At 44.5% G+C, this 27,326-nt stretch overlaps 1 protein-coding gene across 7 annotated transcripts in view; it reads left to right on the top strand.

The window, feature by feature from the left end:
* The window catches only part of LOC115114355 (ATP-dependent 6-phosphofructokinase, platelet type-like), a 35,168-nt gene that overhangs the window by 5,553 nt on the left and 2,289 nt on the right, over positions 1-27,326 (top strand). Inside the window, exons 2-21 of one of the 7 annotated variants that reach the window (XM_029642516.2) lie at positions 3,343-3,416; positions 5,152-5,229; positions 6,897-7,086; positions 7,344-7,509; positions 7,682-7,726; positions 7,937-8,045; positions 8,209-8,304; positions 8,567-8,662; positions 13,427-13,519; positions 13,849-13,974; positions 14,200-14,264; positions 14,451-14,520; positions 16,706-16,852; positions 19,855-19,925; positions 20,082-20,169; positions 23,944-24,096; positions 24,945-25,109; positions 26,413-26,474; positions 26,880-26,991; positions 27,151-27,250. In XM_029642516.2, coding sequence (XP_029498376.1) covers positions 3,343-3,416; positions 5,152-5,229; positions 6,897-7,086; positions 7,344-7,509; positions 7,682-7,726; positions 7,937-8,045; positions 8,209-8,304; positions 8,567-8,662; positions 13,427-13,519; positions 13,849-13,974; positions 14,200-14,264; positions 14,451-14,520; positions 16,706-16,852; positions 19,855-19,925; positions 20,082-20,169; positions 23,944-24,096; positions 24,945-25,109; positions 26,413-26,474; positions 26,880-26,991; positions 27,151-27,250 — 2,106 coding nt within the window. Of the gene's footprint in view, positions 1-3,342; positions 3,417-5,151; positions 5,230-6,896; positions 7,087-7,343; positions 7,510-7,681; positions 7,727-7,936; positions 8,046-8,208; positions 8,305-8,566; positions 8,663-13,426; positions 13,520-13,848; positions 13,975-14,199; positions 14,265-14,450; positions 14,521-16,705; positions 16,853-19,854; positions 19,926-20,081; positions 20,170-20,415; positions 20,985-23,943; positions 24,097-24,944; positions 25,110-26,412; positions 26,475-26,879; positions 26,992-27,150; positions 27,251-27,326 lie in introns of those variants that run through there. The other 6 variants (XM_029642521.2, XM_065013378.1, XM_029642518.2 and 3 more) reach the window with 6 other exon arrangements.

Here is a 27,326-nt window from a genome sequence, read left to right as displayed (position 1 = left end):
ATAAATAAAATGAACACCTCTGGTAAAACCCCCGTTGAGCTATAGCTCAAAATCGCATGCTACATCTGGACAAATCATGACCAAAGATATTGTTGTTGGAAGCCTGAGCAGAGGTTAAGTGCTGGCAAATATAATATTTATTTCTGGTGGAGATTCAGCATGGAACAGGTGTGTCTGTCTGTGTCTGTGTCTCGTACATATGATGGAGCAAAGTGACAGTCAGCTGATGAGGAACAGGCTGTTTTACCGTAGTGAGTTAGGTTATAAATAATGGGTGTTATAGAAACAAAGTCTACAGTCTTGAGAACTGGATAATAATTGCGTTGCCTCATCAGCCTGTTTTAATAGGCTATTGTTTGTTATATCACTCATAAATCTGTGATTGAGAATAGCCTATAGACTCCGATTTCCATTATTTTTGAAAGCTGCAACTTTAGGAGAACAGTAACTTCTTAGGCTATTTGGGAAATTGGCTAGTTGTTCATAACTTTAATTTGTCTTAAATCCTTATGGAAAAAAAAACACATTTTTTATTTGATTTATTTCACCTTTATTTAACCAGGTAGGCTAGTTGAGAACAAGTTCTCATTTACAACTGCGACCTGGCCAAGATAAAGCAAAGCAGTTCGACACAGAACAACATAGTTACACATGGAATAAACAAACATACAGTCAATTATACAGTAGAAAAAGTATATATACAGTGTGTGCAAATGAGGTAGGATAATGAATGTGCAAGTAGAGATATTGGGGTGCAAATATGGAAAGGTGCAAAGATAAATACATAAATACAGTATGGGGATGAGGTAGTTGGATTGGCTATTTACAGATGTGCTATGTACAGGTGCAGTGATCTGTGAGCTGCTCTGACAGCTGGTGCTTAAAGCTAGTGAGGGAGATATGAGTCTCCAGCTTCAGTGATTTTTGCAGTTCATTCCAGTCATTGGCAGCAGAGAACTGGAAGGAAAGTGGGCCAAAGGAAGAATTGGCTTTGGGGGTGACCAGTGAGATATACCTGCTGGAGCGCGTGCTACGGGTGGGTGCTACTATGGTGACCAGTGAGCTGAGATAAGGCGGAGCTTTGCCTAGCAGAGACTTGTAGATGACTTGGAGCCAGTGGGTTTGGCGACGAGTATGAAGCGAGGGCCGGCCAACGAGAGCATACAGGTGGCAGTGGTGGCTAGTATATGGGACTTTGGTGACAAAACGATGGCACTGTGATAGACTGCAATTCAATTTGTTGAGTAGAGTGTTGGAGGCTATTTTGTAAACGACATCGCCGAAGTCGAGGATTGGTAGGATGGTCAGTTTTACGAGGGTATGTTTGGCAGCATGAGTGAAGGATGCTTTGTTGCGATATAGGAAGCCAATTCTAGATTAAATTTTGGATTGGAGATGCTTAATGTGAGTCTGGAAGGAGAGTTTACAGTCTAACCAGACACCTAGGTATTTGTAGTTGTCCACATATTCTAAGTCAGAACCGTCCAGAGTAGTGATGCTGGACAGGCGGGCAGGTGCGGGCAGCAATCGGTTGAAGAGCGTGCATTTGGTTTTACTTGCGTTTAGAGCAGTTGGAGGCCACGGAAGGAGAGTTGTATGGCATTGGAGCTTGTTTGGAGGTTAGTTAACACAGTGCCCAAAGAAGGGCCAGAGGTATACAGAATGGTGTCGTCTGTGTAGAGGTGGATCAGAGAATCACCAGCAGCAAGAGCGACATCATTGATGTATACAGAGAAGAGAGTCGGCCTGAGAATTTAACCCTGTGGCACCCCCATAGAGACTGCCAGAGGTCCGGACAACAGGCCCTCCGATTTGACACACTGAACTCTATCAGAGAAGTAGTTGGTGGACCAGGCGAGGCAATCATTTGAGAAACCAAGGCTGCCGATAAGAATGTGGTGATTGACAGAGTCGAACGCCTTGGCCAGGTCGATGAATACGGCTGCACAGTAATGTCTCTTATCGGTGGCGGTTATGATATTGTTTAGGACCTTGAGCGTGGCTGAGGTGCACCCATGACCAGCTCTGAAAGCAGATTGCATAGTGGAGAAGGTACGGTGGGATTCGAAATGGTCGGTCTGTTTGTTAACTTGGCTTTCGAAGACTTTAGAAAGGCAGGGTAGGATAGATATAAGTCTGTAGCAGATAGGGTCTAGATTATCTCCCCCTTTGAAGAGGGGGATGACCGCGGAAACTTTCCAATCTTTGGGAAAAACATGTGACCACGTGATTTTATGTAAAGTTACTGTGATAACATGTAACAACGTGAAGAAAACATGATCTCATTTGAAATAAAAGTGACAACATGGTGATGCAAAATTTCAACATGTGATGCCATGCCAACTACACATGTGATGACATTTGAGCACGTGAAAACACTGTGTCAAATGTTATTGAGAATATTTTATTTTCAAATGTATAATGGACATTAATTCAATCAGTCATCGTCCCCTGCAAGTGTTATCTAGTTCCGTTTGTGGACAAGAATGTTTTTAGAATGTTGTATCATGGTCCCCTGGATAACTTGAGACTCAACCTTACAACCTCTTGGCCAAGTTTGTATCAGGCCAATGTCTCATCAGAATCCAGGTGCGGCCAATTTGCATAACCACTCCATCCTGTAGCCTACCTTGTAAACTAAAGAATGCGGTATGTATATTTCCTCACATGATGTTAGTAAAAACCACTTGCAAGTCTTACCTGCCAGAAAAGATCAGTTTGTTCTGTATATAGGTGGATTTCTATAATGACTCACAGAACCATTGGCCAAGCTTCAGGAAATCTTCCAGTGGATTAATAACTTTTGAAGTGTTTATCATTATTAGTCCACATTGAGAAATCTGTGCCATTCTCCATGTGTAGACTCATCTCCTTCATCTTATATCGTTACTGGTACCCTAGCATGACTGCTTGGCACTAGCCAAGCCACAGTACCAGTATCAGTGCTTACAGTTTCATTGCAACTAAGATGCCAGTTTTTATAATCATTATGATCAGTTTTCAGACTGTAAATGGAAAATGTATTAGATATTGAATTAATGCAATGACACATGGCCGATGGCTATGCAAGCAACTTTCTCTGCTGGACAAAGCACCCCACTGGGCAAAGACGTCAATTCAACGTCTATTCCACATTGGTTCAACGTCATTTCATTGAAAACAACGTTGATTCAGTGGGACATCACTTTAATTTGGTTGATTTATCTCTGTGATTCATTCCATCTCCCTGATGAGTATTTTCAGTCTGGAGTCTACTGGATGAAACACGCAGTGCCATAGCCATTCATGTACTGCCATTTTTAATTCTCTCTCCAACCTCTCTCTCTCTCTCTCGTTGTGCAGGTATGAATGCTGCGGTCCGGGCTGTTGTCCGCATGGGTATTTATGTGGGAGCTAAAGTCTACTTCATCCATGAGGTGAGATCATGACAGACACGACTTGGGGGCTTGTACCATTCTACCACTGACACTGAGACAAATCAACTCTGGCAAGCTCTGTGTTCAGAGGGCAAAGCTATTCTTTCAAATGAGGGTCATGAAAATGAGAAGTAAGGTTATTTAACATTTTGCCATGTCATGGCTATCCCTATAGTTCTGTTTTTATGGGGCATTCACTCTGTTATTAGTACTCCTGCGCAGCAGTCTCGTTGTGGATGAACCTGGTCTGAGTGCAATGGCAACCATGTATTGTGCTAATATGGTTTAGTAAACGTTGTTGAACTGGAACCTTGTCGTTGTGTCATTTCGAGTTAACAATGGGGTCAGTCCTAAATGGCACTCTATTCCCTATATAGTGCACTACTTTTGACCGGGGCCCTTTATAGGAAATGGGGGCAGTTGATAGTGGGAGTAGTTTCCCATAGATAAGTAGCTTCTTAAAGCGATAGTTCACCCAAATTACAAAATGACACATTGGTTTCCTTACCCTGTAAGCAGTCTATGGATAAGGTAGGACAGTAATTCATGCGTTGGTTTTGTTTTCCCAGCACTGTTTCCACATGATAACATTTTAGCATTTGTGGCACAAATCCCATTCAAGTCATGGGACTGATATAAGCATTTTTCACGCATCATGTCTAAATCATTCAAAAGTATCTACAATTTATGGTGAAGCTCAACAAAGTCACTTAGATGATTTGAACATGATGTGCGAAAAATGCTAATATTGGTCCCATGACTTGAATGGGATTTCCGCCACCAATGTTAAAATGATAGCATGTGGAAACAGTGGCAGGGAACTTTGCTTAAGTGTTGTCTATTGTTAGAGACTCTGGTGTTTAATGAGTGATGAAAGGCATCCCGTTGAGGAGGCTCACATCACACTCACTGGCTTTGTCCCAAATGGCACCTTATTCTTTATATAGTGCACTATTTTTGTCCAGTGCCCTATATAGTGCAATACTTTTAACCAGGGCCCATAAGGTCTCCTATTTTGTGCCCTACTTTTGATCGGGGCCCATCTGGTTCTGGTCAGAAGTAGTGCACTATTTCCTATATAGTGCTCTACTTTTGACCAGATTCCTATGGGTCCTGGTCAAAAGTAGTAAGAGGTGTTAGGTTCTATTATTAGAGTAAGAACTCAACAGACACTGTGAAAGCTCAAACCAAGTTTATTCTTCCCAGAGGGTCAATACAGCTGCATTAGACAAAGCCATGGTTCCACCTGTGGTAGTATACAGACCCCACTTTGGGTGGAGTCTCCTCGTTATCGCTACACATTGCACCATTATTGCTAGGCAGGGAGCTGAGTGATATTGGCCTTAAACGGTTCCTCACTGTCACGGATCCCTCCGGAACTTTCATCACACACACCTGTCCCCTATTCCCACTGATTAGTATTGGTATATATGTGCCCTTTGATTTCCATGGTCTTGTTGATTATTGTTACAATCTGTCTGACTCAATATAGGATGTAGGATTCCTTGAGTTGTCTATGGAGGCCAGTAGTGACAGTATCTATGATATTCTGTTGTTTACTTTTACAGGCAGTAGTTAGCATGATTTAGCATCGTCATCTCAAAGTCAATGTCAATATCCCTGATAGCAAAGCTGCATTGTAGAGTCAATGACTGATACTATGTAACAACATTATAAGTGGTGAAGATGTTCGGAAATGAATAGGCCAATGTTAAGGTTTCTTTTCTCCTTGCAGGGTTACCAGGGTATGGTAGATGGTGGAGATAACATTGAAGAGGCATCATGGGAAAGTGTCTCCAGCATGTTACAAGTGGTAAGGAGGCAAAATACTAGGGATTTCTTTAGAATTCCCATAGGCCATGTACAGTATACAATGCTAGGAATATGAGTTGAAAGTTATTCCGCTAGCTAAGAATAGCAAAGCACCCTTAAGCCAATTAGCCTGTTACCGACCCTTAGTCAACTTTTGGAAAAAATTGTGTTTGACCAGATACAATGCTATTTCAAAGTAAACAAATTAGCAACAGACTTTCAGCACGCTTATGGTGAAGGGCATTCATCATGTACGGCACTTACGCAAATGTCTGAGAAAAATGTTTCATCAGAAAACACTGGGGGCTGTTTTGTTAGACTTTCAGTGCAGCTGATGATTGACATTATCAATCATAATCTGCTGCTGGAAAAATGAGGTGTTATGGCTTTACATCCGCTGCTATATTGTGAAGGAGAGTCACCTGTCTAACGGAACACAGAGGGTGTTCTTTAATGGAAGCCTCTCCAACACAACCCAGGTAGCCAGGCATTCCCGAGGGCATCGGTCTAGACCCCTTACTTTTTAAAACCACTGGCACTGAGTAAAGCCTGTGTGTCGATGTAACAAAGAGCTGCAGTCAGTTTTAGAATGGGCAGCAAGAAATAAGCGAGTCCTAAATATAAAAAAAAAACTAAAAGCATTTGGGACAAATCATTCACTAAACCATAAATCTCATCTAAATCTTGTAATGAATAATGTGGAAATTGAGCAAATTGAGGAGATTAAACTGCTCGGTGTAACCCTGGATTTGAACCGTTATGGTCAAAACATATTGATGCAACAGTAGCTAAGATGGGGAGAGTTCTGCCATAATAAAGCGCTGCTCTGCCTTCTTAACAACACTATCAGCAAAACAAGTACTACAGGCCCTAGTTTTGTTGCACCCGGACTACTGTCCAGTCATATGGTCAAGTGCCACAAAGAGGGACATTGGCAAATTACAGTAGGATCAGAACAGAGCCTCTGGCTCAGGGTGGATGCAGAATCCACATTACTGCTTGTCTTTGTGAGCATTATTGACATGTTGAAATCACTGAGCTGTCTGTTTAAGTGACTAGCACACAGCCCAGACATGTTTTATTGTATGTAATTGTGATTGGAACCAAGGATGTGTAGCTGCTACCTTGGCAGCTAATGGGGATCCAGAATAAAATCCAAATCCCAAATGGTATAAATATATTTGTGGTCCCAGACTTGTAATTGACAAATTGCATGTGACAGATGAGCGCAGCTGCATTTCTGCCTGATGCTAACAGAGTGGAAGGTGCCTTGTCATTGTGGATTCTGCATGAACCCGTTAGTTAATGACAACAACAAAACACACCACACAACACAAAAAAAAAACTAAATGAGAGGTTGAATTAATGAGGCATATCAATGACTGCAGCAGTGCTCCATTGTGTCAGATTATGCCATCCATTGGTTTGGTCTAGAGCTTTGTGTTCCATCCATCCAACCGTCATCTGCCCATTCATCCAACATCCATCCATCCACCTTTATCCATCCATCCCTCCAGCTATCCTTCACCCATCTACCCAATCTTCCTTCATCTATCTATCCAACCTCAACCTATCCATCAATGAAATTGTCATCCATCCAGCAATCCATCTTTCCAACTGTCATTCATCCATTCATTTGAATTCTTAGCTGTTGTGTTTTCCTGTCAGGGTGGCACAGTCATTGGCAGTGCCCGCTGCAAGGAGTTCCGCAGCCACGAGGGGCGTCTAAAGGCTGCCCACCAACTGGTTCTGCGTGGCATCACCAACCTGTGTGTGATCGGAGGGGACGGTAGCCTCACGGGGGCCAACCTCTTCAGAGAGGAGTGGAGCGGACTACTGGAAGAACTTGTTCGACAGGGTAACTGAACGTTGTAGTCCATGTAGTGGACCAAATGTTCACAGTAATCTACTCGATCACTAAATTAGATCACTCATTTCCCACGCAAATTGCAAAAAAATGTATTTTCCCACATGATATGTAGTAAGACATGTATTACTAGGTATTACCAAAGTCTGTATACCAAAGCCTGTATACAGCCATTCCACCTATGCGTGTACATTACTCAGTAGTAAACGCAGTGGGTTAAATTGTGGTCTTGTGTATCCTGTTTAAAGGTCTGATTGATGAGGAGGCTGCTCAGAACAACTCAGAGCTGCACATCGTGGGAATGGTGGGCTCCATCGACAACGACTTCTGTGGCACTGACATGACCATCGGGACAGACTCTGCCCTGCACAGAATCATAGAGGTGGTAGACGCCATCATGACTACTGCACAGAGGTACTGACAGAAACAGTATAGCAAGTGTATCCCAAATGGCACCCTATTCCCTATATAGTGCACTATTTATTTGGGAAGCATCCAGTGAATTTAATAAAGGGTACATATTACAGCTCAGTGGTGTTGTTTGTACACACTCAACCTTTACACAAACTTCTCTCCTTTCTCTCAGCCACCAGAGGACGTTTGTGCTAGAGGTCATGGGAAGGCATTGTGGGTATGGAATTACATTTATTTGCTGCTCTGACTTCCTGCTTTATTCTTGTGTATTTCCTTGCTGTAATTTAGCTATGGGCTCTCAGCGGTCTTGCTTTGAAAATGTTTGTCCATAATACATACAAATGGGTTTGTGTTTGCATGTAGTTATTTATAGTTTATTATATTCTAATGTGTGTGTGTTTGCGTGCGTGTGTGTATGCGTGTGTAGGTACCTGGCTCTCGTCAGTGCTCTGGCCTGTGGGGCCGACTGGGTCCTGATCCCTGAGATGCCCCCTGAGGATGGTTGGGAGGAACATATGTGTCAGAAACTATCTGAGGTAAAACACACACACACGCACAGGTGACATCTGACATGTGCAGATGTAACAATAAACATATTTGCTTAGTGATCACAAGTGTTGTAGTGTATTGTATTCCCTTGTATTCCCTTCAAGCAAAATCAACAGTGTTCATTCATGCAGTGTGTTTCTTAATGCCCAGAGCCGATCCAGGGGTTCAAGGCTGAATATAATCATAGTTGCTGAAGGAGCCATTGACAGACAAGGAAAGGCTATTACTGTTGATAATGTCAAGGATGTGAGTACCTGAATATGCAACGAAGGGGGAACCAAAAGCAGGTCCGACAGATGCCTGAATAGCTCCATGCTTTACAGATGAAAGGAATCTGTACAGTGAAAGATAGAGAAAGAAAGAAGAGGTAGTAGACATATCTGTTCTTTCTTGTTCTAAGGTAGGCATGCAGCTGTTTCAGCATAAACCGGGTCCAGCTTTTGACAAGCCAAATGCAAAACTTTTCTGTCATGTACTGTATATCTGTGCTTTGTTTGTATTCCTATAGAACCGTGCAGATAAGAAACGGCTCAATATCATTATTGTAGCTGAGGGAGCGATAGATTGCCACAACAAGCCTATCACTACAAACCATATTAAGGAAGTAAGTGCTATGAGAAGACCAGCCCAGCCCAGCTGTCTTGTACTGGTACAGTACTCATCTGCAGGCCTGAGTTCAAATCCGGTTTAAAATCTTTCAAATACTTTGAATGTTTGCTTGAGTGGCAGATGGGTGGGGTTTGCAGTTTTGCGACTATTATATTGTTACCAAGCGCCAGCCAAGCTCAATTAAGCCCAACTTAAGTATTTTAAATGATTTCAAATAGTTTTTGAACCCAGGTCTGGTACAGTACTCCTTTGTTTCCATGGTTCCTTCTGGTTGGACATTGTCATCTCTCACTCTCTCTGTCCCATTAACAACATGCTGTACATGTTTTAACTCTGAAGTATTTTCATGGACCTTTCTTAGTGATGTGAAGTTCTGTGAATTATACTCCTTCCTGTTTGTGCATTGCCACCTTGTTCTTCGTCACCGCACCTAAGAACCTAGTAAGCATAGAATTACATATAGAACTTATAGGATCTCTGTGCTGGTAAGAGTCCTATACAGTACATTTTACCTGGGAGAACAGAAGAACAAGATGACACCCTATTCCCTATATAGTGCACTACTTTTGACCAGGACCCATTGGACTCTGGTTAAAAGTAGTGCACTATATACAGAATAGCGTGACATTTGGGACACAAAAGTGTTGGTGTTACATCTGCTCCTGCCACGCCCTGTTCTGCTCATCCTGTTTCTCCTTGACCTGCCACGTAACAGTACGATCTGGCCAAAGAGATGAACCCATACTCTCCACCAAACTCTCTCTGGCCAAGGCGCCCTGCTCGAGCAACATGACCAAGCCCTGAAAGTCCTTCTGGAGCACATCAAGGAGTTTTCACAGAGCCTGTCTGACCTACAGGGACGGACCTTCACCCAGAGCTCACAACCAGTCCCAAGTCATTCTTCTCCGCCTCGGGAGCCGTTTCCAACTCCCGAGCGCTACGATGGCAACCTCTGAGCTTGCAGAGCCTTTTTAGTATAATGTTCACTAGTATTTGAGCAACAGCCCTAATCTTATGCTAGCAAACATGCCACGATTTCCTTCCTGATTAGCTGTCTCCATGGAGCAGCGCTTTCCAGGGCCACAGCGGTGTGGGAGAGACAGTCCCCCATCTGCTTCTTCTACGATTCACGGAGGAGATGAAGAAAGTCTTTGACCACCTTGTCAGCGGTAAGGATGCGGCTAAACGACTCCTGTCCCTCCGTCAAAGCCACCATAGTGTTGCTGAGATGGCATGTGAGTTTCGCACCCTCGCCGCTGAACGCGGCTGAAATGAGGAGGCCTTTCAGGGAGCATTCCAGAATGTGCTCACTGAGACCATCAAGGACGAGTTGGTGTCCAGGGATGAACCTGATGGACTCGATGAATTCATCTTTCTCGCCATCCGCATCAACAACAGTCTCCATGAGCGTCGGAGGGAGAGAGTAGGTAAGGTTGCATGCACCATAATATCTGCTTCAGCACCTTGTCCTCCTTCTCCGACTGCATCCCTTTCCAAGGCACTTCCTGATCCTAAACCCATGCAGCTTGGCCGGGCCCGTCTCTCCAGAGGAGAGGCAGTGGCGAATCGGCGCTAGGAGCTGCCTATACTGTCGCCAGGTTGGTCACTTTGTCTCCACTGGTTCCCCAGTTCATTCTAGAACCTCCAGACCTGTCATCAGTTCCTCCAGAGTATCACGATCTACCTCCTGTGTTCAGCAAGCACCCGCCTCATTGGCCTTACGACTGCCCCATTGACCTCCAGCCTGGAGGTCCTCTTCACAGTAGCCGGTTATTTAACCTCTCTCGCCCCGAGCAAGAGGTTATGGAGAAGTACATCCAGGATTCTCTGGCTGTAGGACTTATCAAGCCATCTTCCTCCCTGGTGGGTGCTGGGTTTTTCTTTGTGAAGAAGGATTAGTCACTGAGGCCGTGCATAGACTTCCGTGGGCTGAATAATATCACAGTAAAGAACAAGTACCCCTTGCCACTCATCAGCTCTGCTTTTGCCCCCCTCCATGGTGCCACGGTGTTTACCAAACTCAACCTCCGGAATGTCTACCACCTTGTCCGCATAAGAGAGGGATCCACTGGATCACTTTGAGGAGTTGGTCATGCCTTTTGGTCTAACTAACGCCCCTGCTGTTTTCCAGAACCTAGTCAATGATGTGCTGAGGGATGTGATTGGACACTTCATTTTTGTCTATTTAGATGACATCCTGATTTTTTCCAAGGACCCTGAGGCTCACCATCAACACATTTGCCAAGTTCTTCAACGGCTGTTGGAGAATAAGCTTTTTGTTAAAGCTGAGAAATGTGAGTTCCATGCTGCTTCAGTGTCTTTCCTTGGTTATATTATTGCACAGGGACAGTTACGTATAGACCCTACCAAGGTCATGGCAGTCACAGAGTGGCCTGCACCATCCAACCTGAAGCAGCTACAGTGTCTTCTGGGGTTTGCAAATTTTTACAGACGTCTGGCTGCACCACTCTCACCTCCACCTCCACTCCATCCCAATGGACTCCTGAGGCAGAGGCAGTATTCCTGGAACTCAAGCGTCGCTTCACCTCCGCCCTGGTCCTTACTTAGCCCAACCCAGGACTCCAGTTCACCGTGGAGTTGGACACCTCTGACACTGGGGTAGGTGCTGTTCTTTCTCAATGTTCCCCCTCTGATCAGAAGGTCCACCCATGTGCATTCTTTTCCCTTAAGCTCTCACCTGCAGAGGAATTTTGACATCGGAAACGGTGAACTCCTGGCTCTTGAGGAATGGCGTCACTGGCTGGAGGGCTCTGTACTCCCCTTCATTGTGTGGACTGACCATAAAAATCTGTCCTACATCCAGACTTCCAAACGTCTGAACTCCCGGCAAGCCAGGTGGGCCTTGTTCTTCGGTAGATTCAATTTCACACTCGCTTATCGCCCCGGTTCAAAGAATATCAAGCCTGATGCCATCTCCCGCCAGTTCACCACCGACAGCACGGGTACCGAGGCAGAAGCCATTGAGCGATCCACCTGCATCATTGCCACCGTCACCAGGGAGATCTAGTCCCGTATCCGCCAGGCTCAGCAGAACCAGCCTGATCCGGGTAACGGTCAAAATAATGCTTTGTTTGTTCCAGATTGTGTTCGCTCTGTTCTTCAGTGGGGCCATTCTACTCACCTCACCTGTCACCCTGGTATGAACAGGACTCTCGCCTTCCTGCGTCAGCACTTCTGTTCACCGACCATGGAGAGAGATGTCCGGGAGTTTGTCTCAGCCTGCTCGGTTTGTGCTTGGAACAAAACTTCCACTAAACCCACTTCCGGACTGCTGCGCCCTCTTCCCTTACCCAGTCGCCCCTGGTCACTCTGGACTTCATCACTGGCCTTCCCCCATCTAACGGTAACTCCGTCATCCTCACCATTATTGACAGGTTTTCCAAAGTGACTCACTTCATTCCCCTCTCCAAAGCTCCCGTCCTCCAGGGAGACTGTGGACCTGCTAGTATCCCATGTGTTTTGTCTGCATGCCATTCCCACTGACATCGTTACCAACTGGGGACCCAACTCCCAGGTATGGAGATCCTTCTGTTCAGCTCTTGGTATCAATGTCAGTCTTTCTTCTGGATATCACCCCCAGACCAACGGCCAGACCGAACGGGCCAACCAAGAGTTGGAGACTGCCCTACGCTGCGTGACTTCGGCTAACCCTTCTTCCTGGAGCGCTGAGCTAACCTGGGTTGAATATGCCCACAACACCCTCACCAACGCCTCATCAGGTATGTCACCTTTCGAGTGTGCCCTGGGTTACTAACTCCCCTTGTTCCCCATCCAAGAGGTTGAGGTTGCGGTCCCCTCTGACCAGGACCATCTGCGCTGTTGTCATCGTACCTGGAGGAAGGCTCGGGCTGCCCTTCTTCGTGCCTCCGACAGGACCCAGTCCCAAGCCAACCGTCGCCGGGTCTCAGCCCCAATCTACACATCAGGTCAAAAGGTATGGCTCTCATCAGAGGACCTGCCATTGAAGAAACTGTCCCCCCAATTCATTGGTCCCTTTGAAATTGACCGTGTCATTAACCCCTCTGCTGTGCGCCTGAAACTCCCAGCCTCTCTCAGGATCCATCCTACCTTCCATGTATCCCTGATTAAACCTGTGTGCTCCAGTCCCGTCTCCTCCTGCAAGAGCTCCTCCACCCCCTCGACTCATCGATGACCATCCTGCCTATACCATCCGGCGGCTTTTGGATTGACGCGGTCGGGCTTGCGGCTGGCAGTACCTAGTGGACTGGGAGGGGTATGGGCCGGAGGAGCACTGCTGAGTGCACCACCGTCACATTCTGGACCCCTCCCTCTTACGTGATTTCTATACCTCACACCCAGATAAGCCTGGTCAGGGGGGGTACTGTAAAATCTGCTCCTGCCACACCCTCTATTGCTCATCCTGTGTCTCCTTGACCTGCCGCATAACAGGAGGCTCACTTACTGTGTACATGACAGGAAGTGTTTTGCATGTGTCTACAGTGCTTGTGCTTTCCCCTTCTGTCTTTCTTTCTGAGAAATAGCATGCTATTTTCATTCTCTTTCTGCCATACATAGTGTATTATGTAACATATCTCAAATACCACGTTTTCAAATAGTCAATAGTTACGTCCCAAATGACACACTATTCTTTATATAATGCACTACTTTAGATCAGAGCTGTCTGGTCAAACGCAGTGTATTATATAGGGAATAGGGTGCCATTTGGGATGTAACCAGTGTTATTTAAGTACACTCTGATCTTCCTCTCCTGCTATAGCTGGTTGTTAGCTGTCTGGGGTTTGACACCCGAGTCACCATCCTGGGTCACGTCCAGAGAGGAGGAACCCCCTCTGCCTTCGACAGGATCCTAGTGAGTGGTACATCCACATACCAATATTACATAATTAAAAGGCACTTACAGTTTCAGTATTGCTTCCCAAATGGCACCCTATTCCCTATTATAGTGCGCTACTTTTCAGTTGGAGTCACAGCCATTTGTGCTGCTGCTTGTCTAATAGCTGCATAATATCCCTGGTTTGTTTGTTTTGGTTAGTGACCATGAGGCAGCCAAAGTTTCAGAGTGGTCATCATAATTTAAAGAGCATGTCATACTATTAAGCAATTTATAACTTTAACTTGAAGTTACAGTATTTTCCCAGTGTCCCAAAATACAGTGTAACCTTTGACCTGTCTGTCCAGGCCAGTCGTATGGGAGTGGAGGCGGTCCTGGCCCTGCTAGAGGCGTCAGACAGTACCCCGGCCTGTGTGGTGTCTCTGTGTGGGAACCAGGCTGTCCGTCTGCCCCTCATGGAGTGTGTTCAGATGGTAAGTGCTGTTGGCCTGCCACTTACACTGTGTGTTCAAGATTGCTTTACTCAACTGTAAATGAAGCACACATATGGAGTGACCCCATTTTAGTGGTGTGTTTTTATGTTGTACACCCCCAAGTACTTCTACCTACAGTATACATTATAGATATATTATGAATTAAGATAATTGGTAGGCTGTTGATTAGAGACAAATTACCATTCGTAATTATTTTCTCACTAGACACAAGATGTCCAGAAATCCATGGACGAGAAGAATTTTGAGGAAGCCGTGAGACTGCGTGGGAGGTACATTATCTGACTGTGTATATAGGATTTCTTTGGTAAAATAAACATAAATCTCTGTATTTGGAAGCTTCATTGAATTGGGATTGATTTTCCACTGGCCTTTAAAAGCTTATGCAACTCAGTAATGGAGGCTTCTGGAGAATGGTAGAAGGATAAATAACAGTATGTTTCATTAATATTTTGCAGGAGTTTCGAAAACAACCTGAACACCTACAAACTCCTCTCTTACCACAAAGCAGACTCTGAACTCCCAAATGTAAGTAACCTCAGATAACCCAAGATAAAATGAATAATGTACATACACAAAGTAACTGTGATATTCATATTTATTTCCTCCTAACGTTTGTGTCATTCCAGCATTTCTCAGATTTGCGCGTTAGGAACAGGTACTTCCTGTTATGGTGCATTGTGGGTCATGCAGAGTTCTTTTTGTGACAGTAACAGTGTTTGTTCAATTGCTTCCGTCTTAAGGGGATAGGAGGAGGATGAGCCCCTGTTTAATGTATGTGCTATACTGTAGCCTACTATACTATAACAGTTCTAGCTCAGTGCTCCTAAGTGCCAACTATTAGTTGCAACTATATCTATTTTTAATTATTATACATTTTTTTAAAACCTTTTTCTCCCTAATTTTGTGGTATCCAATTGGCAGTTACACTCTTGTCATATCACTGCAACTCCCGGACTTGGGAGAGGCGCAGGTCGAGAGCCGTGCGTCCTCCGAAACACAAACCAACCAAGCTTGCTTCTTGACAGAATGCCCACTTAACCCGGAAGCCAGCCGCACCAATGTGTCGGAGGAAGACCTGGCGAACATGTCAGCGTGCAATGTGCCTGGCCCGCCACAAGAGTCGCTAGTGCGCGATGGTACAAGGACATCCCTGCCGGCCAAACCTTCCACTAACCCGGGCGACGCTGGGCCAATTGTGCACCGCCCCATGGGTCTCCCGGTCACGGCCAGCTGAGACAGAGCCTGGACTTGAACCCAGAATCTCTAGTGGCACTACGATGCAGTGCCTTAGACCACGCCAAGTTGCAACTATAGCTATACCTGTCAGATATCAGTCTCAACGTCAACAGTGAAGAGGCTGGCAGCTTCTATAGTACCCGCAAAACACCAGCCTCAACGTCAACAGTGAAAAGGTGACTCCAGGATGCTGGCCTTCTAGGCATAGCTCCTCTGTCCAGTGTCTGTGTTCTTTTGGCCATCTTAATCTTTTCTTTTTATTTTCCAGTCTGCAATATGGCTTTTTCTTTGCAACTCTGCCTAGAAGGCCAGCATCCCGGAGTCGTCTTTTCACTGTTGACGTTGAGACTGGTGTTTTGCGGGTACTATTTAATGAAGCTGCCAGTTGAGGACTTGTGAGGCGTCTGTTTCTCATTCTAGACACTCTAATGTACTTGTCCTCCTGCTCAGTAGTATACCGGGGCCTCCCACTCCTCTTTATTCTGGTTAGAGCCAGTTTGCTCTGTTCTGTGAAGGGAGTAGGACACAGCGTTGTACGAGATCTTCAGTTTCTTGGCAATTTCTCGCATGGAACAGCCTTCATTTCTCAGAACAAGAATAGACTGACGAGTTTCAGAAGTAAGTTCTTTGTTTCTGGCCATTTTGAGCCTGTAATCAAACCCACAAATGCTGATGCTCCAGATACTCCACTAGTCTAAAGAAGGCCCGTTTTCAGCTGTGTTAACATAATTGCAAAAGGGTTTTCTAATGATCAATTAGCCTTTAAAGTGATGAACATGGACTAGCAAACACAACGTGCCATTGGAACACAGGAGTGATGGTTGCTGATAATGGGCCTCTGTTTCCAGCTACAATAGTCATTTACAACATTAACAATGTCCACTGTTTTTCTGATCAATTTGATGTTATTTTTGTGTGTGCTTTTCTTTAAAAAACAAGGAACTTTCTAAGTGACCCCAAACTTTTGAATGGTACTGTAGGTGATTACAACGCTTATGATGTCACTCATTATACGGTGGGTCTATCTGTCCATGATCTTACTGTGATCATCATGTGATTGACAGAATTTTCCTAAGCTCAGAGCCAGTGGTCTATGTGAATGAAGTACAACAGCAGCCTATAACAGCCAGTAACATCTTGGAGCCATAGCATGAGGCCTTGTTAGAGATTATCAATGTATGCTGCTCCATTCTCCGCAGAGACAGCAGCTTTGCCAAGCCTTTACAGCATTTCTCCTGAACAACAAGCACTATGTGCTCCTATTGTATACAGAGAGATCTGCTGTTGATATGTGTGTCAACGGCTTGGAGTTGGGGCCAATTCTATTTCAAGAATTGGATAAGTGCCATTTATCTTCAATGAGTGTTTTGACATGAACTGAATTGAAAAAGAATTGTCGCCATCCTCGCTGTCTAAAAGTGTGTGTGTCTGCACATATGCTCGTGTGTGTGACGGCTGTGCTGTTGATCCTCAGAGCTCCTTCAACGTGGCTGTGCTGAACGTGGGCGCCCCCGCGGCGGGCATGAACGCAGCTGTCCGCTCGGCCGTCAGGGTGGGCATCAAAGAGGGGCACAAGATGTTTGCCGTTAATGACGGCTTCGAGGGATTCTACAAGGGACAGGTACTGGCGTTAAGACAAAAATCTGTTTTGTTTACCTTGTTGTCATTTCATTCTTACCCAATGAGGACTATTGTCCCTTATCAAGCCCCTATGACACCTACTTCCTGTTATTGTTAGTAGCGCCTTACTGCCACATGATCAACAGGTCAACGTGATAAGAACACAAACACATTTTGACCGTATTAGTCCCCTAGTATTGTTTACACCATAGAAATAGTTATGGTGTTTACACTATATCTTGAAATCACTAGCAAAACCAGAATACTTCTGCATATTTGATCAAAAGATATCAGACAGTGTTGGCTGTGATGAAAACATGACAGCGAAAACAGGTAAGCTATAGGTTATAGTGACCTTGTTAGTGTAATACACTTTTCAAACCAAGATGTTTTGCCGCCAACTTTAGCATGCTGCCATCTTTTTTTCCCATCTCTTTTATATCTGAAAGGTGTTGCCGGCAACAAAGCCTGTACTTTTATTTCCGCCGACCGACCTAGTCATGATTGCGGTGGCTAGCCAGCTCATATAATTAAGAGAACATATCTAACAATGTTTTGAGTTCAACTGTAGCCAACTTTTTATTCACCATAACAGGAAAATTAACACATTACAAAATAATTATTTACAAGTATGGCATGCTGCTATCTTCTGCTGTGAATGGGAAGAAATAGAACAACTTGCAGCTGTCACTCATGTTACCAGGACTACTGTTGCAACAACGGGGTCTAGGAGCTAGGGTCAAAGTTAAATGTCTCTTGCTCCTTGCCGGCTAAAGCAATGGCGATATAAAAGGGGAATGCAGACAAGAAAGACGTAGAAATAGGGCTGTTTGAAATGGGATCATAGAAACATTGCCCGATTGTTTTTACAATCCTATGTGAAATCAGTATAAGTCACCTATACCCCTGTGCCCATGCCACTGGCACAGACAGTGTTTTACAGATACAACTTGTGTGGGGAAATAAACAGCTTACAGTAAGCCATTTACTCTCACCCTCACCCCTTCTCCCTTATGGAGGCCTCTCTCTCACCCCCACTCTCACCCCTTTTCCCTTATGCAGGCCTTTCTCTCATCCCTACTCTTACCCCGTCTTCCTAATGCAGGCCTCTATCTCGCCCACACTCTCACCCCCTCTCTCTTATGCAGGCCTTTCTCTCATCCCTACTCTCACCCCCTCTCTCTGATGCAGGCCTCTATCTCGCCCACACTCTCACCCCCTCTCTCTTATGCAGGCCTCTCTCTCACCCCATTCTCATCCCGAGTTCCCAGGCCTCTAACCCAGTTCCCAGGCCCCTCACACCCACTCTCTTAGCCTCACCCCCACTGCCTCTCTTTGTCACTCTCTCACCCAAATCTCGTGCCCTCACCCAGGCCTCACAACACTGCCTGGGCCAGTCTATGTTCAACTGGAGGAAAGCATGAAGGCAGGGATAAGTGATTGAAAAGCATTGGCTGCTCATCCAGACATTGTCTAAAGCTACTGTACCTCGGCCAACATTGGGGGATGTGTAAGATGTGGGTAGAGGGCTGTTGGTAGATTATAGCCTGGGTGCTGCAGTACAGACAAGCTGTCAGCTCAGCATTCAACACCATATTGCCCTCAAAGCACATCACTAAGCTAAGGACCCTGGGACTAAACACCTCCCTCTGCAACTGGATCCTGGACTTCCCGACGGGCCACCCCTAGATGGTAAGGGTAGGCAACAACACATCTGCCACGTTGATCCTCAACACGGGGGCTCCTCAGGGGTGCCTGCTCAGTCCCCTCCTGTACTCCATGTTCACCCATGACTGCGTGGCCATGCGCGACTCCAACACCATAATTAAGTTTGCCAACGACACAACAGTGGTAGGCCTGATCACCGACAACAATGAGACAGCCTATAGGCAGGAGGTCAGAGACCTGGCAGTGTGGTGACAGGACAACAACCTCTCCCTCAACGTGAGCAAGACAAAGGAGCTGATCGTGGACTACAGGAAAAGGAGGGCTGAACACGCCCCCATTCACATAAACGGGGCTGTAGTGGAGCTGGTCGAGAGCTTCAAGTTCCTTGGTGTCCACATCAGTAGCAAACTATCATGTTCCAAACACACCAAGATAGTCGTGAAGAGGGCACGACAATGCCTATTCCCCCTCAAGTGACAGTAAAGATTTTGCACGGGTCCTTTTCAGTCATAATTTCTTGGTAGGGCAACTGCTCGGCATCAGACTGCAAGGGGGTAGTGTGTACGGCCCAGTACATCACTGGGGCAAAGCTTCCTGCCATCCAGGACCTCTATACCAGGCCGTGTCAGAGAAAGGCCCTAAAAATCAAAGACTCCACCCACCCAAGTCATAGACTGTTCTCTCTGCTACCTACGGCAAGCAGTACCAGAGCACCGAGTCTAGGTCCAAAAGGCTCCTTAACAGCTTCTACCTCCAAGCCATAAGACTGCTAAACAGTTCATCAGATGGCCACCCGGACTATTTGCATTGACCCCCTTTTCTACGCTGCTGCTACTCACTGTTTATGAATCCCCTACCTACATGTACATATTACCTCAATCTCTACTAACCTGTACCCCCGCATATTGGCTCGGTACCCGTACTCCCGGTATGTGGCCTCGTTATCGTTATTTTATTGGGAAACTTTATTATTCTTTTTTTTCTTTTTTATTTAAAATAAATATTTGTGCAAATATTTTCTTACTTACTTTAAAAACAACTCTGCATTGTTGTTTAAGGACTTGTAAAGTAAGCATTTCACCTGTTGTATTCAACACGTGACAATTTGGGGGGGGATATTGTCATACCAAGCAAGATAAATGTTGATTGTAAATCTGATGTGCTTGATTGCTTTTTAGAATGTAATTCATTCATTTAGCTTAAATGCTAATGTTTTGTGTCCCCTTGAAATGAACATGATGATGTTCACATTTAGCACAGCTTTTTGGAGACTACACAGAACACATTTGAAACCTCATTCTCAAACACAGTTTTGTTGTTTTTGTCTCCACACAGATAAAGGAGATTACATGGGGAGATGTAGCAGGTTGGACCGGCCAAGGGGGGTCCATACTGGGAACAAAGAGGTAGGCTAATGTTTATGTCTGTGGGACCTAAATGGCAACCTATTCGCTATATAGTGCACCACTTTTGAACAGGGCCGATAGAGTGCCATTGAAAAAAATCAACACTGACTTACTGTAGTGTGTAGATGATTATTGGATTTTCATTTCTAATTTTAGAACCCTTCCAGCGAAGCATCTTGATAAGATTGCTGAACAAATCAGGATACATAACATCAATGCTTTGCTTGTTATCGGTGGATTCGAGGTATGTAGAGCACATAACAGCATCAAGTACATTTTACATTCACAGGTGAATATTTACATTTTATATGTAATATATTTACAATATTATTACAGAATTATACCACTATTTTGCAGTACCAAATTGTATATTGTACTTTTTATAATTTCGAAAAGTTATTAACATTAAGCGTATGAGTAAAATTGGAATCTTTGAGTGATACTAAAACATATACTCTATTCTCATGTGTCTTTGTGTCTTTTTCTTAAGTGTTTCACGCAGTTATATTCATTAATTTCACAATCTAAAGTTACAAAATATTCTCCTTTATTTCCTCCTATAATAATCAAGAACATATTTCTGTATGTTCAAAGAAACCCTTTTAGGCTCTCTCCTCCCTGTGTGTCCCTCCCATCTCTGTGTGAGTTACTGTGTGGTGCTTCCTGTCTGAGTCACACTGTCCGTTGTGATAGGCCTGGCTCCCTCACCCTGGCTCCACCCACCTTGTCTCATCTTTACTCATGGTTGTGTCCCAAATGGCACCCTTTTCCATATACAGTGCACTACTTTTGACCAGGGCTCAGGGTCAAAAGTAGTGCACTACATAGGGAATAGAGTGTCAGTTTGTGCAAACACATTAACTCCTCGCTCTTAAGCCCTGGCTCTGGCTCTGCCCTGTACTGCAGGCCATCCTGGGAGTCATAGAACTGTCCGCGGCCCGGGAGAAATATAATGACTTCTGTGTCCCCATGGTTATGGTCCCTGCCACATTCTCTAACAATATACTGGGCTCTGATATCAGCATTGGCGCAGACACAGCTTTAAATGCTATTACTTATGTAAGTGTGGCTGGGGATCAGAGGTCACGAGGTCAGATGTGTTTAGAACACCTACCACCCAATCAGAATAAAGGACTTCACTGATTGCAGCTTGCGTGTGTGTACCAGCATCACAACAGGCTGAACATAACTAGGTCTAACCCAAACACACCATACTGATTTGTGTTGAGCTAGGTGTGCATGTGCTCCTATATCATCTGAAGGAAAATAGTTAGGTAGAGTTTAAAAAGCCTTAGAAGGGAATCATAAACACAGTGAAATAGCAAGATAAGGTATGACAACTCATCGTCTGATCAGCTGCAAACAATGTATACATTAGAAACAGCAAGCAATTACAAAACAGTGTTTTCATTCAAGCTCAACCCATGCAGAGGTAAAGTAGTATATAATTAGGGGCCAGTTTCCCGGACACACTTTAAGCCTTGTCGTAGACTAAAAAACACTTTCAATGGAGATTCTCCTTATGTTTTTTTAGTCCAGAACTAGGCTTAATCTGTGTCTGGTAACTGTCCCTGTAAGTCGAGGTCTTTCAGTCTGAGGCTTCTGTTGCTGGTAAATATCACAATGAAGATCCCAGGTAAGTGATAGATACTTGCATGAAGTGACGTCAGTGGCATGTTTTTGCGGCTAGCGTTGTTCTGCCTGCAGCTGCACCTTTCTATGCTTGTTTGCTAAACACAAGGAGTTGACTTGTCCCTGGTCTGGTTTAACACAACACTTCCTATCCTGCTATCTCTACAGCACTCCTATCCCGCTATCTCTACAACACTCCTGTCCTGCTATCTCTACAACACTCCTGTCCTGCTATCTTTACAACACTCCTATCCTGCTATCTTTACAACACTCCTATCCTGCTATCTCTACAACACTCCTATCCCGCTATCTCTACAGCACTCCTATCCTGCTATCTTTACAACACTCCTATCCTGCTATCTTTACAACACTCCTATCCTGCTATCTCTACAGCACTCCTATCCTGCTATCTTTACAACACTCCTATCCTGCTATCTCTACAGCACTCCTATCCTGCTATCTTTACAACACTCCTATCCTGCTATCTTTACAACACTCCTATCCTGCTATCTCTACAGCACTCCTATCCTGCTATCTCTACAACACTCCTATCCCGCTATCTCTACAACACTCCTGTCCCGCTATCTTTACAACACTCCTATCCTGCTATCTTTACAACACTCCTATCCTGCTATCTTTACAACACTCCTATCCTGCTATCTTTACAACACTCCTATCCTGCTATCTTTACAACACTCCTATCCTGCTATCTCTACAGCACTCCTAATCCTGCTATCTCTACAACACTCCTGTCCTGCTATCTTTACAACACTCCTGTCCTGCTATCTTTACAACACTCCTATCCTGCTATCTCTACAACACTCCTATCCTGCTATCTTTACAACACTCCTATCCTGCTATCTCTACAACACTCCTATCCTGCTATCTCTACAGCACTCCTATCCTGCTATCTTTACAACACTCCTGTCCTGCTATCTTTACAACACTCCTGTCCTGCTATCTCTACAGCACTCCTATCCTGCTATCTCTACAACACTCCTATCCTGCTATCTTTACAACACTCCTGTCCTGCTATCTTTACAACACTCCTATCCTGCTATCTTTACAACACTCCTATCCTGCTATCTTTACAACACTCCTATCCTGCTATCTTTACAACACTCCTATCCTGCTATCTTTACAACACTCCTATCCTGCTATCTTTACAACACTCCTATCCTGCTATCTCTACAACACTCCTATCCTGCTATCTTTACAACACTCCTATCCTGCTATCTCTACAACACTCCTGTCCTGCTATCTTTACAACACTCCTATCCTGCTATCTCTACAACACTCCTGTCCTGCTATCTTTACAACACTCCTATCCTGCTATCTTTACAACACTCCTATCCTGCTATCTTTACAACACTCCTATCCTGCTATCTCTACAACACTCCTGTCCTGCTATCTCTACAGCACTCCTGTCCTGCTATCTCTACAGCACTCCTGTCCTGCTATCTCTACAGCACTCCTATCCTGCTATCTTTACAACACTCCTATCCTGCTATACATTTGTCTACAAGCCAGTTGGATGAGGTAGATGTTTTCAAGGGAAGGGTATTTAATGAAGGAGAACTAGTAGTAGTAGTAGTAACATTTAGATATTTTTACTAGTTGATTTTAATTCCATCATCAACCAAAACTAGATTTTCACTAAGCATCTGAAAAGCATTTGAATAGTCACTACTGTATTGGAGAAGGAAGTGAATTCACTTAAGTAACCTACTTGTTGTGAACAAACACAGTATCTTATTTTGTGTTTACTGAGAATCTATTGCTAATAGTGAAAAATGGAGATTGAATGTGTCATAGAACAGTATTAGGCTATCTAATTGTTGTCTTGAACCAGGCCAGACCTCCATCTTGTTTTGAACACTGTCTGCATCGGTAGTGTACCTCACGAATAACAGCCAGCATTTTTCCACTCGCGTTCAAACATTCCCTCACGTCGTGAGGCCAAGTGCAGTGTCGCCAGGCTGCATCGTGACAGTCTGAGTCTACTGTTATTTCCACGTCAACACTTCTGTCTGTCTGCCAGCCAGGGTGACCAACCAACCCCACCCTTCTCTTCTTTACCAATGGGATGCCAAGCCAACCCCCCTATCACACGGAGATAGCCACCCTCAGGATACACAGACACTGCATTTTCTAGATCAGGCCCTAGTAGGGTAACAGGAGGTTCTGCCTCCCAAATGAGAGCCTATTCCTTTTATAGTGCACTACTTTTGACCAGGGTCCCATGGTCCCAATAGTGCACTGCATAGAGAATAGGGTGCCATTTGAGACAACGCCCATAGTCGGGGTAAAATGAAGTAGGATTTCTCTTTGAGTCTGAGAGTGCCCCCTCTAGTGGTCTAACACGTTTGTGCCGCACCACCTCCAGGCTTTTGAGTGTCTGCTGCAGCTCTATGAGGCCCGGACCAGCCATGAGGACTTTTGCATCCCGATGTGTGTGCTGCCTGCCACCATTAGTAACAATGTGCCCGGTACTGATCTGAGTATCGGGGCAGACACTTCCCTCAATGCCATTGTGGAGGTAAGGTAGAACTCACATAGTCTGGTCCCAGATCTGTTTGTGCTCTTGCCAACTCTATTGCTGTCATTGTCAAGACAAGCATGACAGGGAGTTGGCATGAGAGCACAAACAGACTAGCACTCAGGCAAGAACTCACAGCTTTCAATAAGGGGTGAAATTATACCGTACTATTGAAGTTATCAACCATCACTTGATTTGTATTATTATGTGGTATGCTTTCCTAGAGATCTTCAAGTATACTCATGAGCATTGTATTAGCTAAAATACAAAAATAGTTTAGTCAAGAATTCTCTTATTGGACAGACCCTAGTTGACATTGTGGAAAAGAAGAATGCACAAATGTACTTGGGAATATAGACCGACAACAGACACAGACATTTCCCACAATGTCTCCCACATTTACACAGACTTATACAAGCACACTGTACACAAGCCCATTTCTGTGCACTTACAACATGCATACTTTAATAGTTAGAATTACTCTTCCCTTTACTGACTGTTTTCTGCTTTAGTGTTATGGAAGAATTCTTTATCAGACTGCATCCTGGTAAATCTTGCAATACTGTTTGTATTTTACGATCGTATTATATTGTGACATGGAGCATGTTTTGGGCAATTGTGTGAGCATTTGATACCTACTGTATAGAAAGCATTTTTGTATGTACCTACTACCTAACAAAATAACATTGTCTGCAAGCTATTGATAACCTTACAGTCGTTGTGTCCCAAATGGCACCCTATTCCCTGTAGTGCACTACATAGAGAATAGTGTGCCATTTGGGATGCAGAAGTGTGTCTATTTGATCTGACTATGAGCATCTATGTATGTGTGTGTGTGTGTGTGTCAGACATGTGACCGCATCAAGCAGTCTGCCAGTGGGACCAAGCGGCGTGTGTTCATCATTGAGACCATGGGGGGGTACTGTGGGTACCTGGCCAGTGTCGGGGGGCTGGCTGCGGGGGCTGACACTGTCTACATCTATGAGGAACCTTTCGACATCAGAGACCTTCAGGTCAGGACCATTGTTTTACAAAGGGTTGCAAAATTCCGCCAACTTTCCCAAAAATCGCAGTTTTTATAGAAATCCCGGTTGGAGGATTCTCGGAATCAGGACATTCGGAAACCTCCAACCATGATTTATGGAAAACCAGGGGAATTTTGGAAACCTAGTTCTACACAGTATACAGTACATTGTTACAAATGTAAATGTTTACATCATAGTTCATTCCTCAGTGGATACATGTGCAGCTGTGACAACTTTCTAAGTTGAAGCAGTTTTTTTAGTATGGAGAACAATCTCCATGTGGCTGTCAAAGGTTACATTGTCCTATTTATACAGTGCTGTACAGTACAATTACACTCCAAGGAACGAGCATCCTTGACAGCAATGTTTGTATTCCCTTTATTGTGCACTACTTTTGAGCCCTTTTGACCTTGGTCAAAAGTGGTGCACTGTAAAGGATGGGGCGGCAGGTAGCCTAGTGTTGGGCCAGTAACCGAAAGGTTGCTGGATTGAATCCCTGAGCTGACAAGGTAAAAATCTGTCATTCTGCCCCTGAACAAGGCAGATAACCCACTGTTCCCCTGCCAATCACTCTCTCCTCCCTCAGCACAACGGGGCCTCTATTTTAGGAGTGCTCAGGTGACCCAGATACAGTACGTAGATAAGGCAGTTATTAATAGGTGGAGAGCATCATAATTCCAGGAGTGTTAAGCTCTGATCTAGACACATCACATTATGGTTTGAGGAGGTCTACTCAACACCAGTAGAGAGTTGTTGATGTGCCCGTTTTTATTGTCCGAGAGACACATTGCTGTTTTCAGGTACACAAAAGTTATAGATCCCCTCAGATTATGGAGAAAATATGCAGTCTCCTTCTAAGACCAGACCAATGTCATCAAAATGAAAGTATTATTTAATGCCATGAACGTTACGGATATGCTACATTGTGAAACGAGGTGATGTTGATATTTACCCGTGTGTTGCAAAGAGCACACACAGTATAAACAAAAGATCGTGTTGATTTTGTGTAATGAGTGCTCATCAATACCCTTCCCACAATGTTCAAGCTGTAGCCTACATTGGTCGGAGTGAATGGCGACAACTCCTCTAAGTGGACAGAAAATCAGTAGGATGTGAGCCACCTCCTGGTCACCAGAGCACACTGCAGCGCTCTGTCCCTGAGACACAGCAGAGGAATGAGCGCTCAGTCTGCAGCTCTGAAAGTTCGTGCAGGTTAGAGATAGAGGAGGAATACTCTAGGATACTTCAGACTTCTCACAGCTAATGTGAGGATTTTTCTGCACTGCTTCAGTCCAACGTCGAGCACTTGACAGAGAAGATGAAGACGGGGATCCAGAGAGGCTTGGTGCTGAGGTAAGTGAGCAAAGGCAGAGTCCAGCATGATAGCCTGTTAACAAGTAAACAGTATGTTAACAATGAAGGCATATGTGTACGTCGCCAGCTATGTATGATAGTCATACTATCTTAATGCCATACTGTATAGGCTATTAATACAAATTGTCTAATAAAACTCTTCATTTGTATGTTAAAATATAACCTTTTTGGAACTATTCATCACAATTATGGCCCATTTATATTGTGAACGGGCCCTAATTCTTCCTGTACTGTTGATATTCTATGGAGGCTCTATCAAGGCCACTCATCATCGCTCTGTGTAACTGAACCGAGAGGGAAGAGTCCCCCTGTAGTGCAGCAGCAGGACAACTGGAACCTTGACATTGTGTGTGCGCGTGCGTGTGTGTGTGTGTGACGTGACAGGAATGAGAACTCCAACGAGAACTTCACCACAGATTTCATCTACCAGCTGTACTCTGAGGAGGGGAAAGGAGTGTTTGACTGCAGGAAGAACGTGCTTGGACATATGCAACAGGTGTGGTTAGCTCATTAGCACACGCACACACAGCTGTGTATTCCACATAATATTATTAATATTATTAGCCTACTCCATAATATTATTAGCCTACTCCAACCCTAACCCATGAACCTGACCTGAGTAAAACAGATCAATTGTTTTTATTTATTTCCAAAGGGAGGGGCTCCTTCTCCATTTGACAGGAACTTTGGAACGAAGATTGCAGCAAAAGCAATTCAGTGGATTTCAAGAAAGCTAAAGGAGTCCTACAAAAACGGTACTGTACATGTACTGAATGTAGTTCATAAATCCTTTTTTAGTACTAACAGGATGTGGCCTCTTTAGTTTCCCTG

This window comes from Oncorhynchus nerka, linkage group LG9b, assembly GCF_034236695.1.
Source record: "Oncorhynchus nerka isolate Pitt River linkage group LG9b, Oner_Uvic_2.0, whole genome shotgun sequence".
In the NCBI taxonomy this organism is placed as follows: domain Eukaryota; kingdom Metazoa; phylum Chordata; class Actinopteri; order Salmoniformes; family Salmonidae; genus Oncorhynchus; species Oncorhynchus nerka.
The sequence above is the reverse complement of the archived record's forward strand: the minus strand, read 5'-3'. Positions and strand labels throughout refer to the sequence as shown.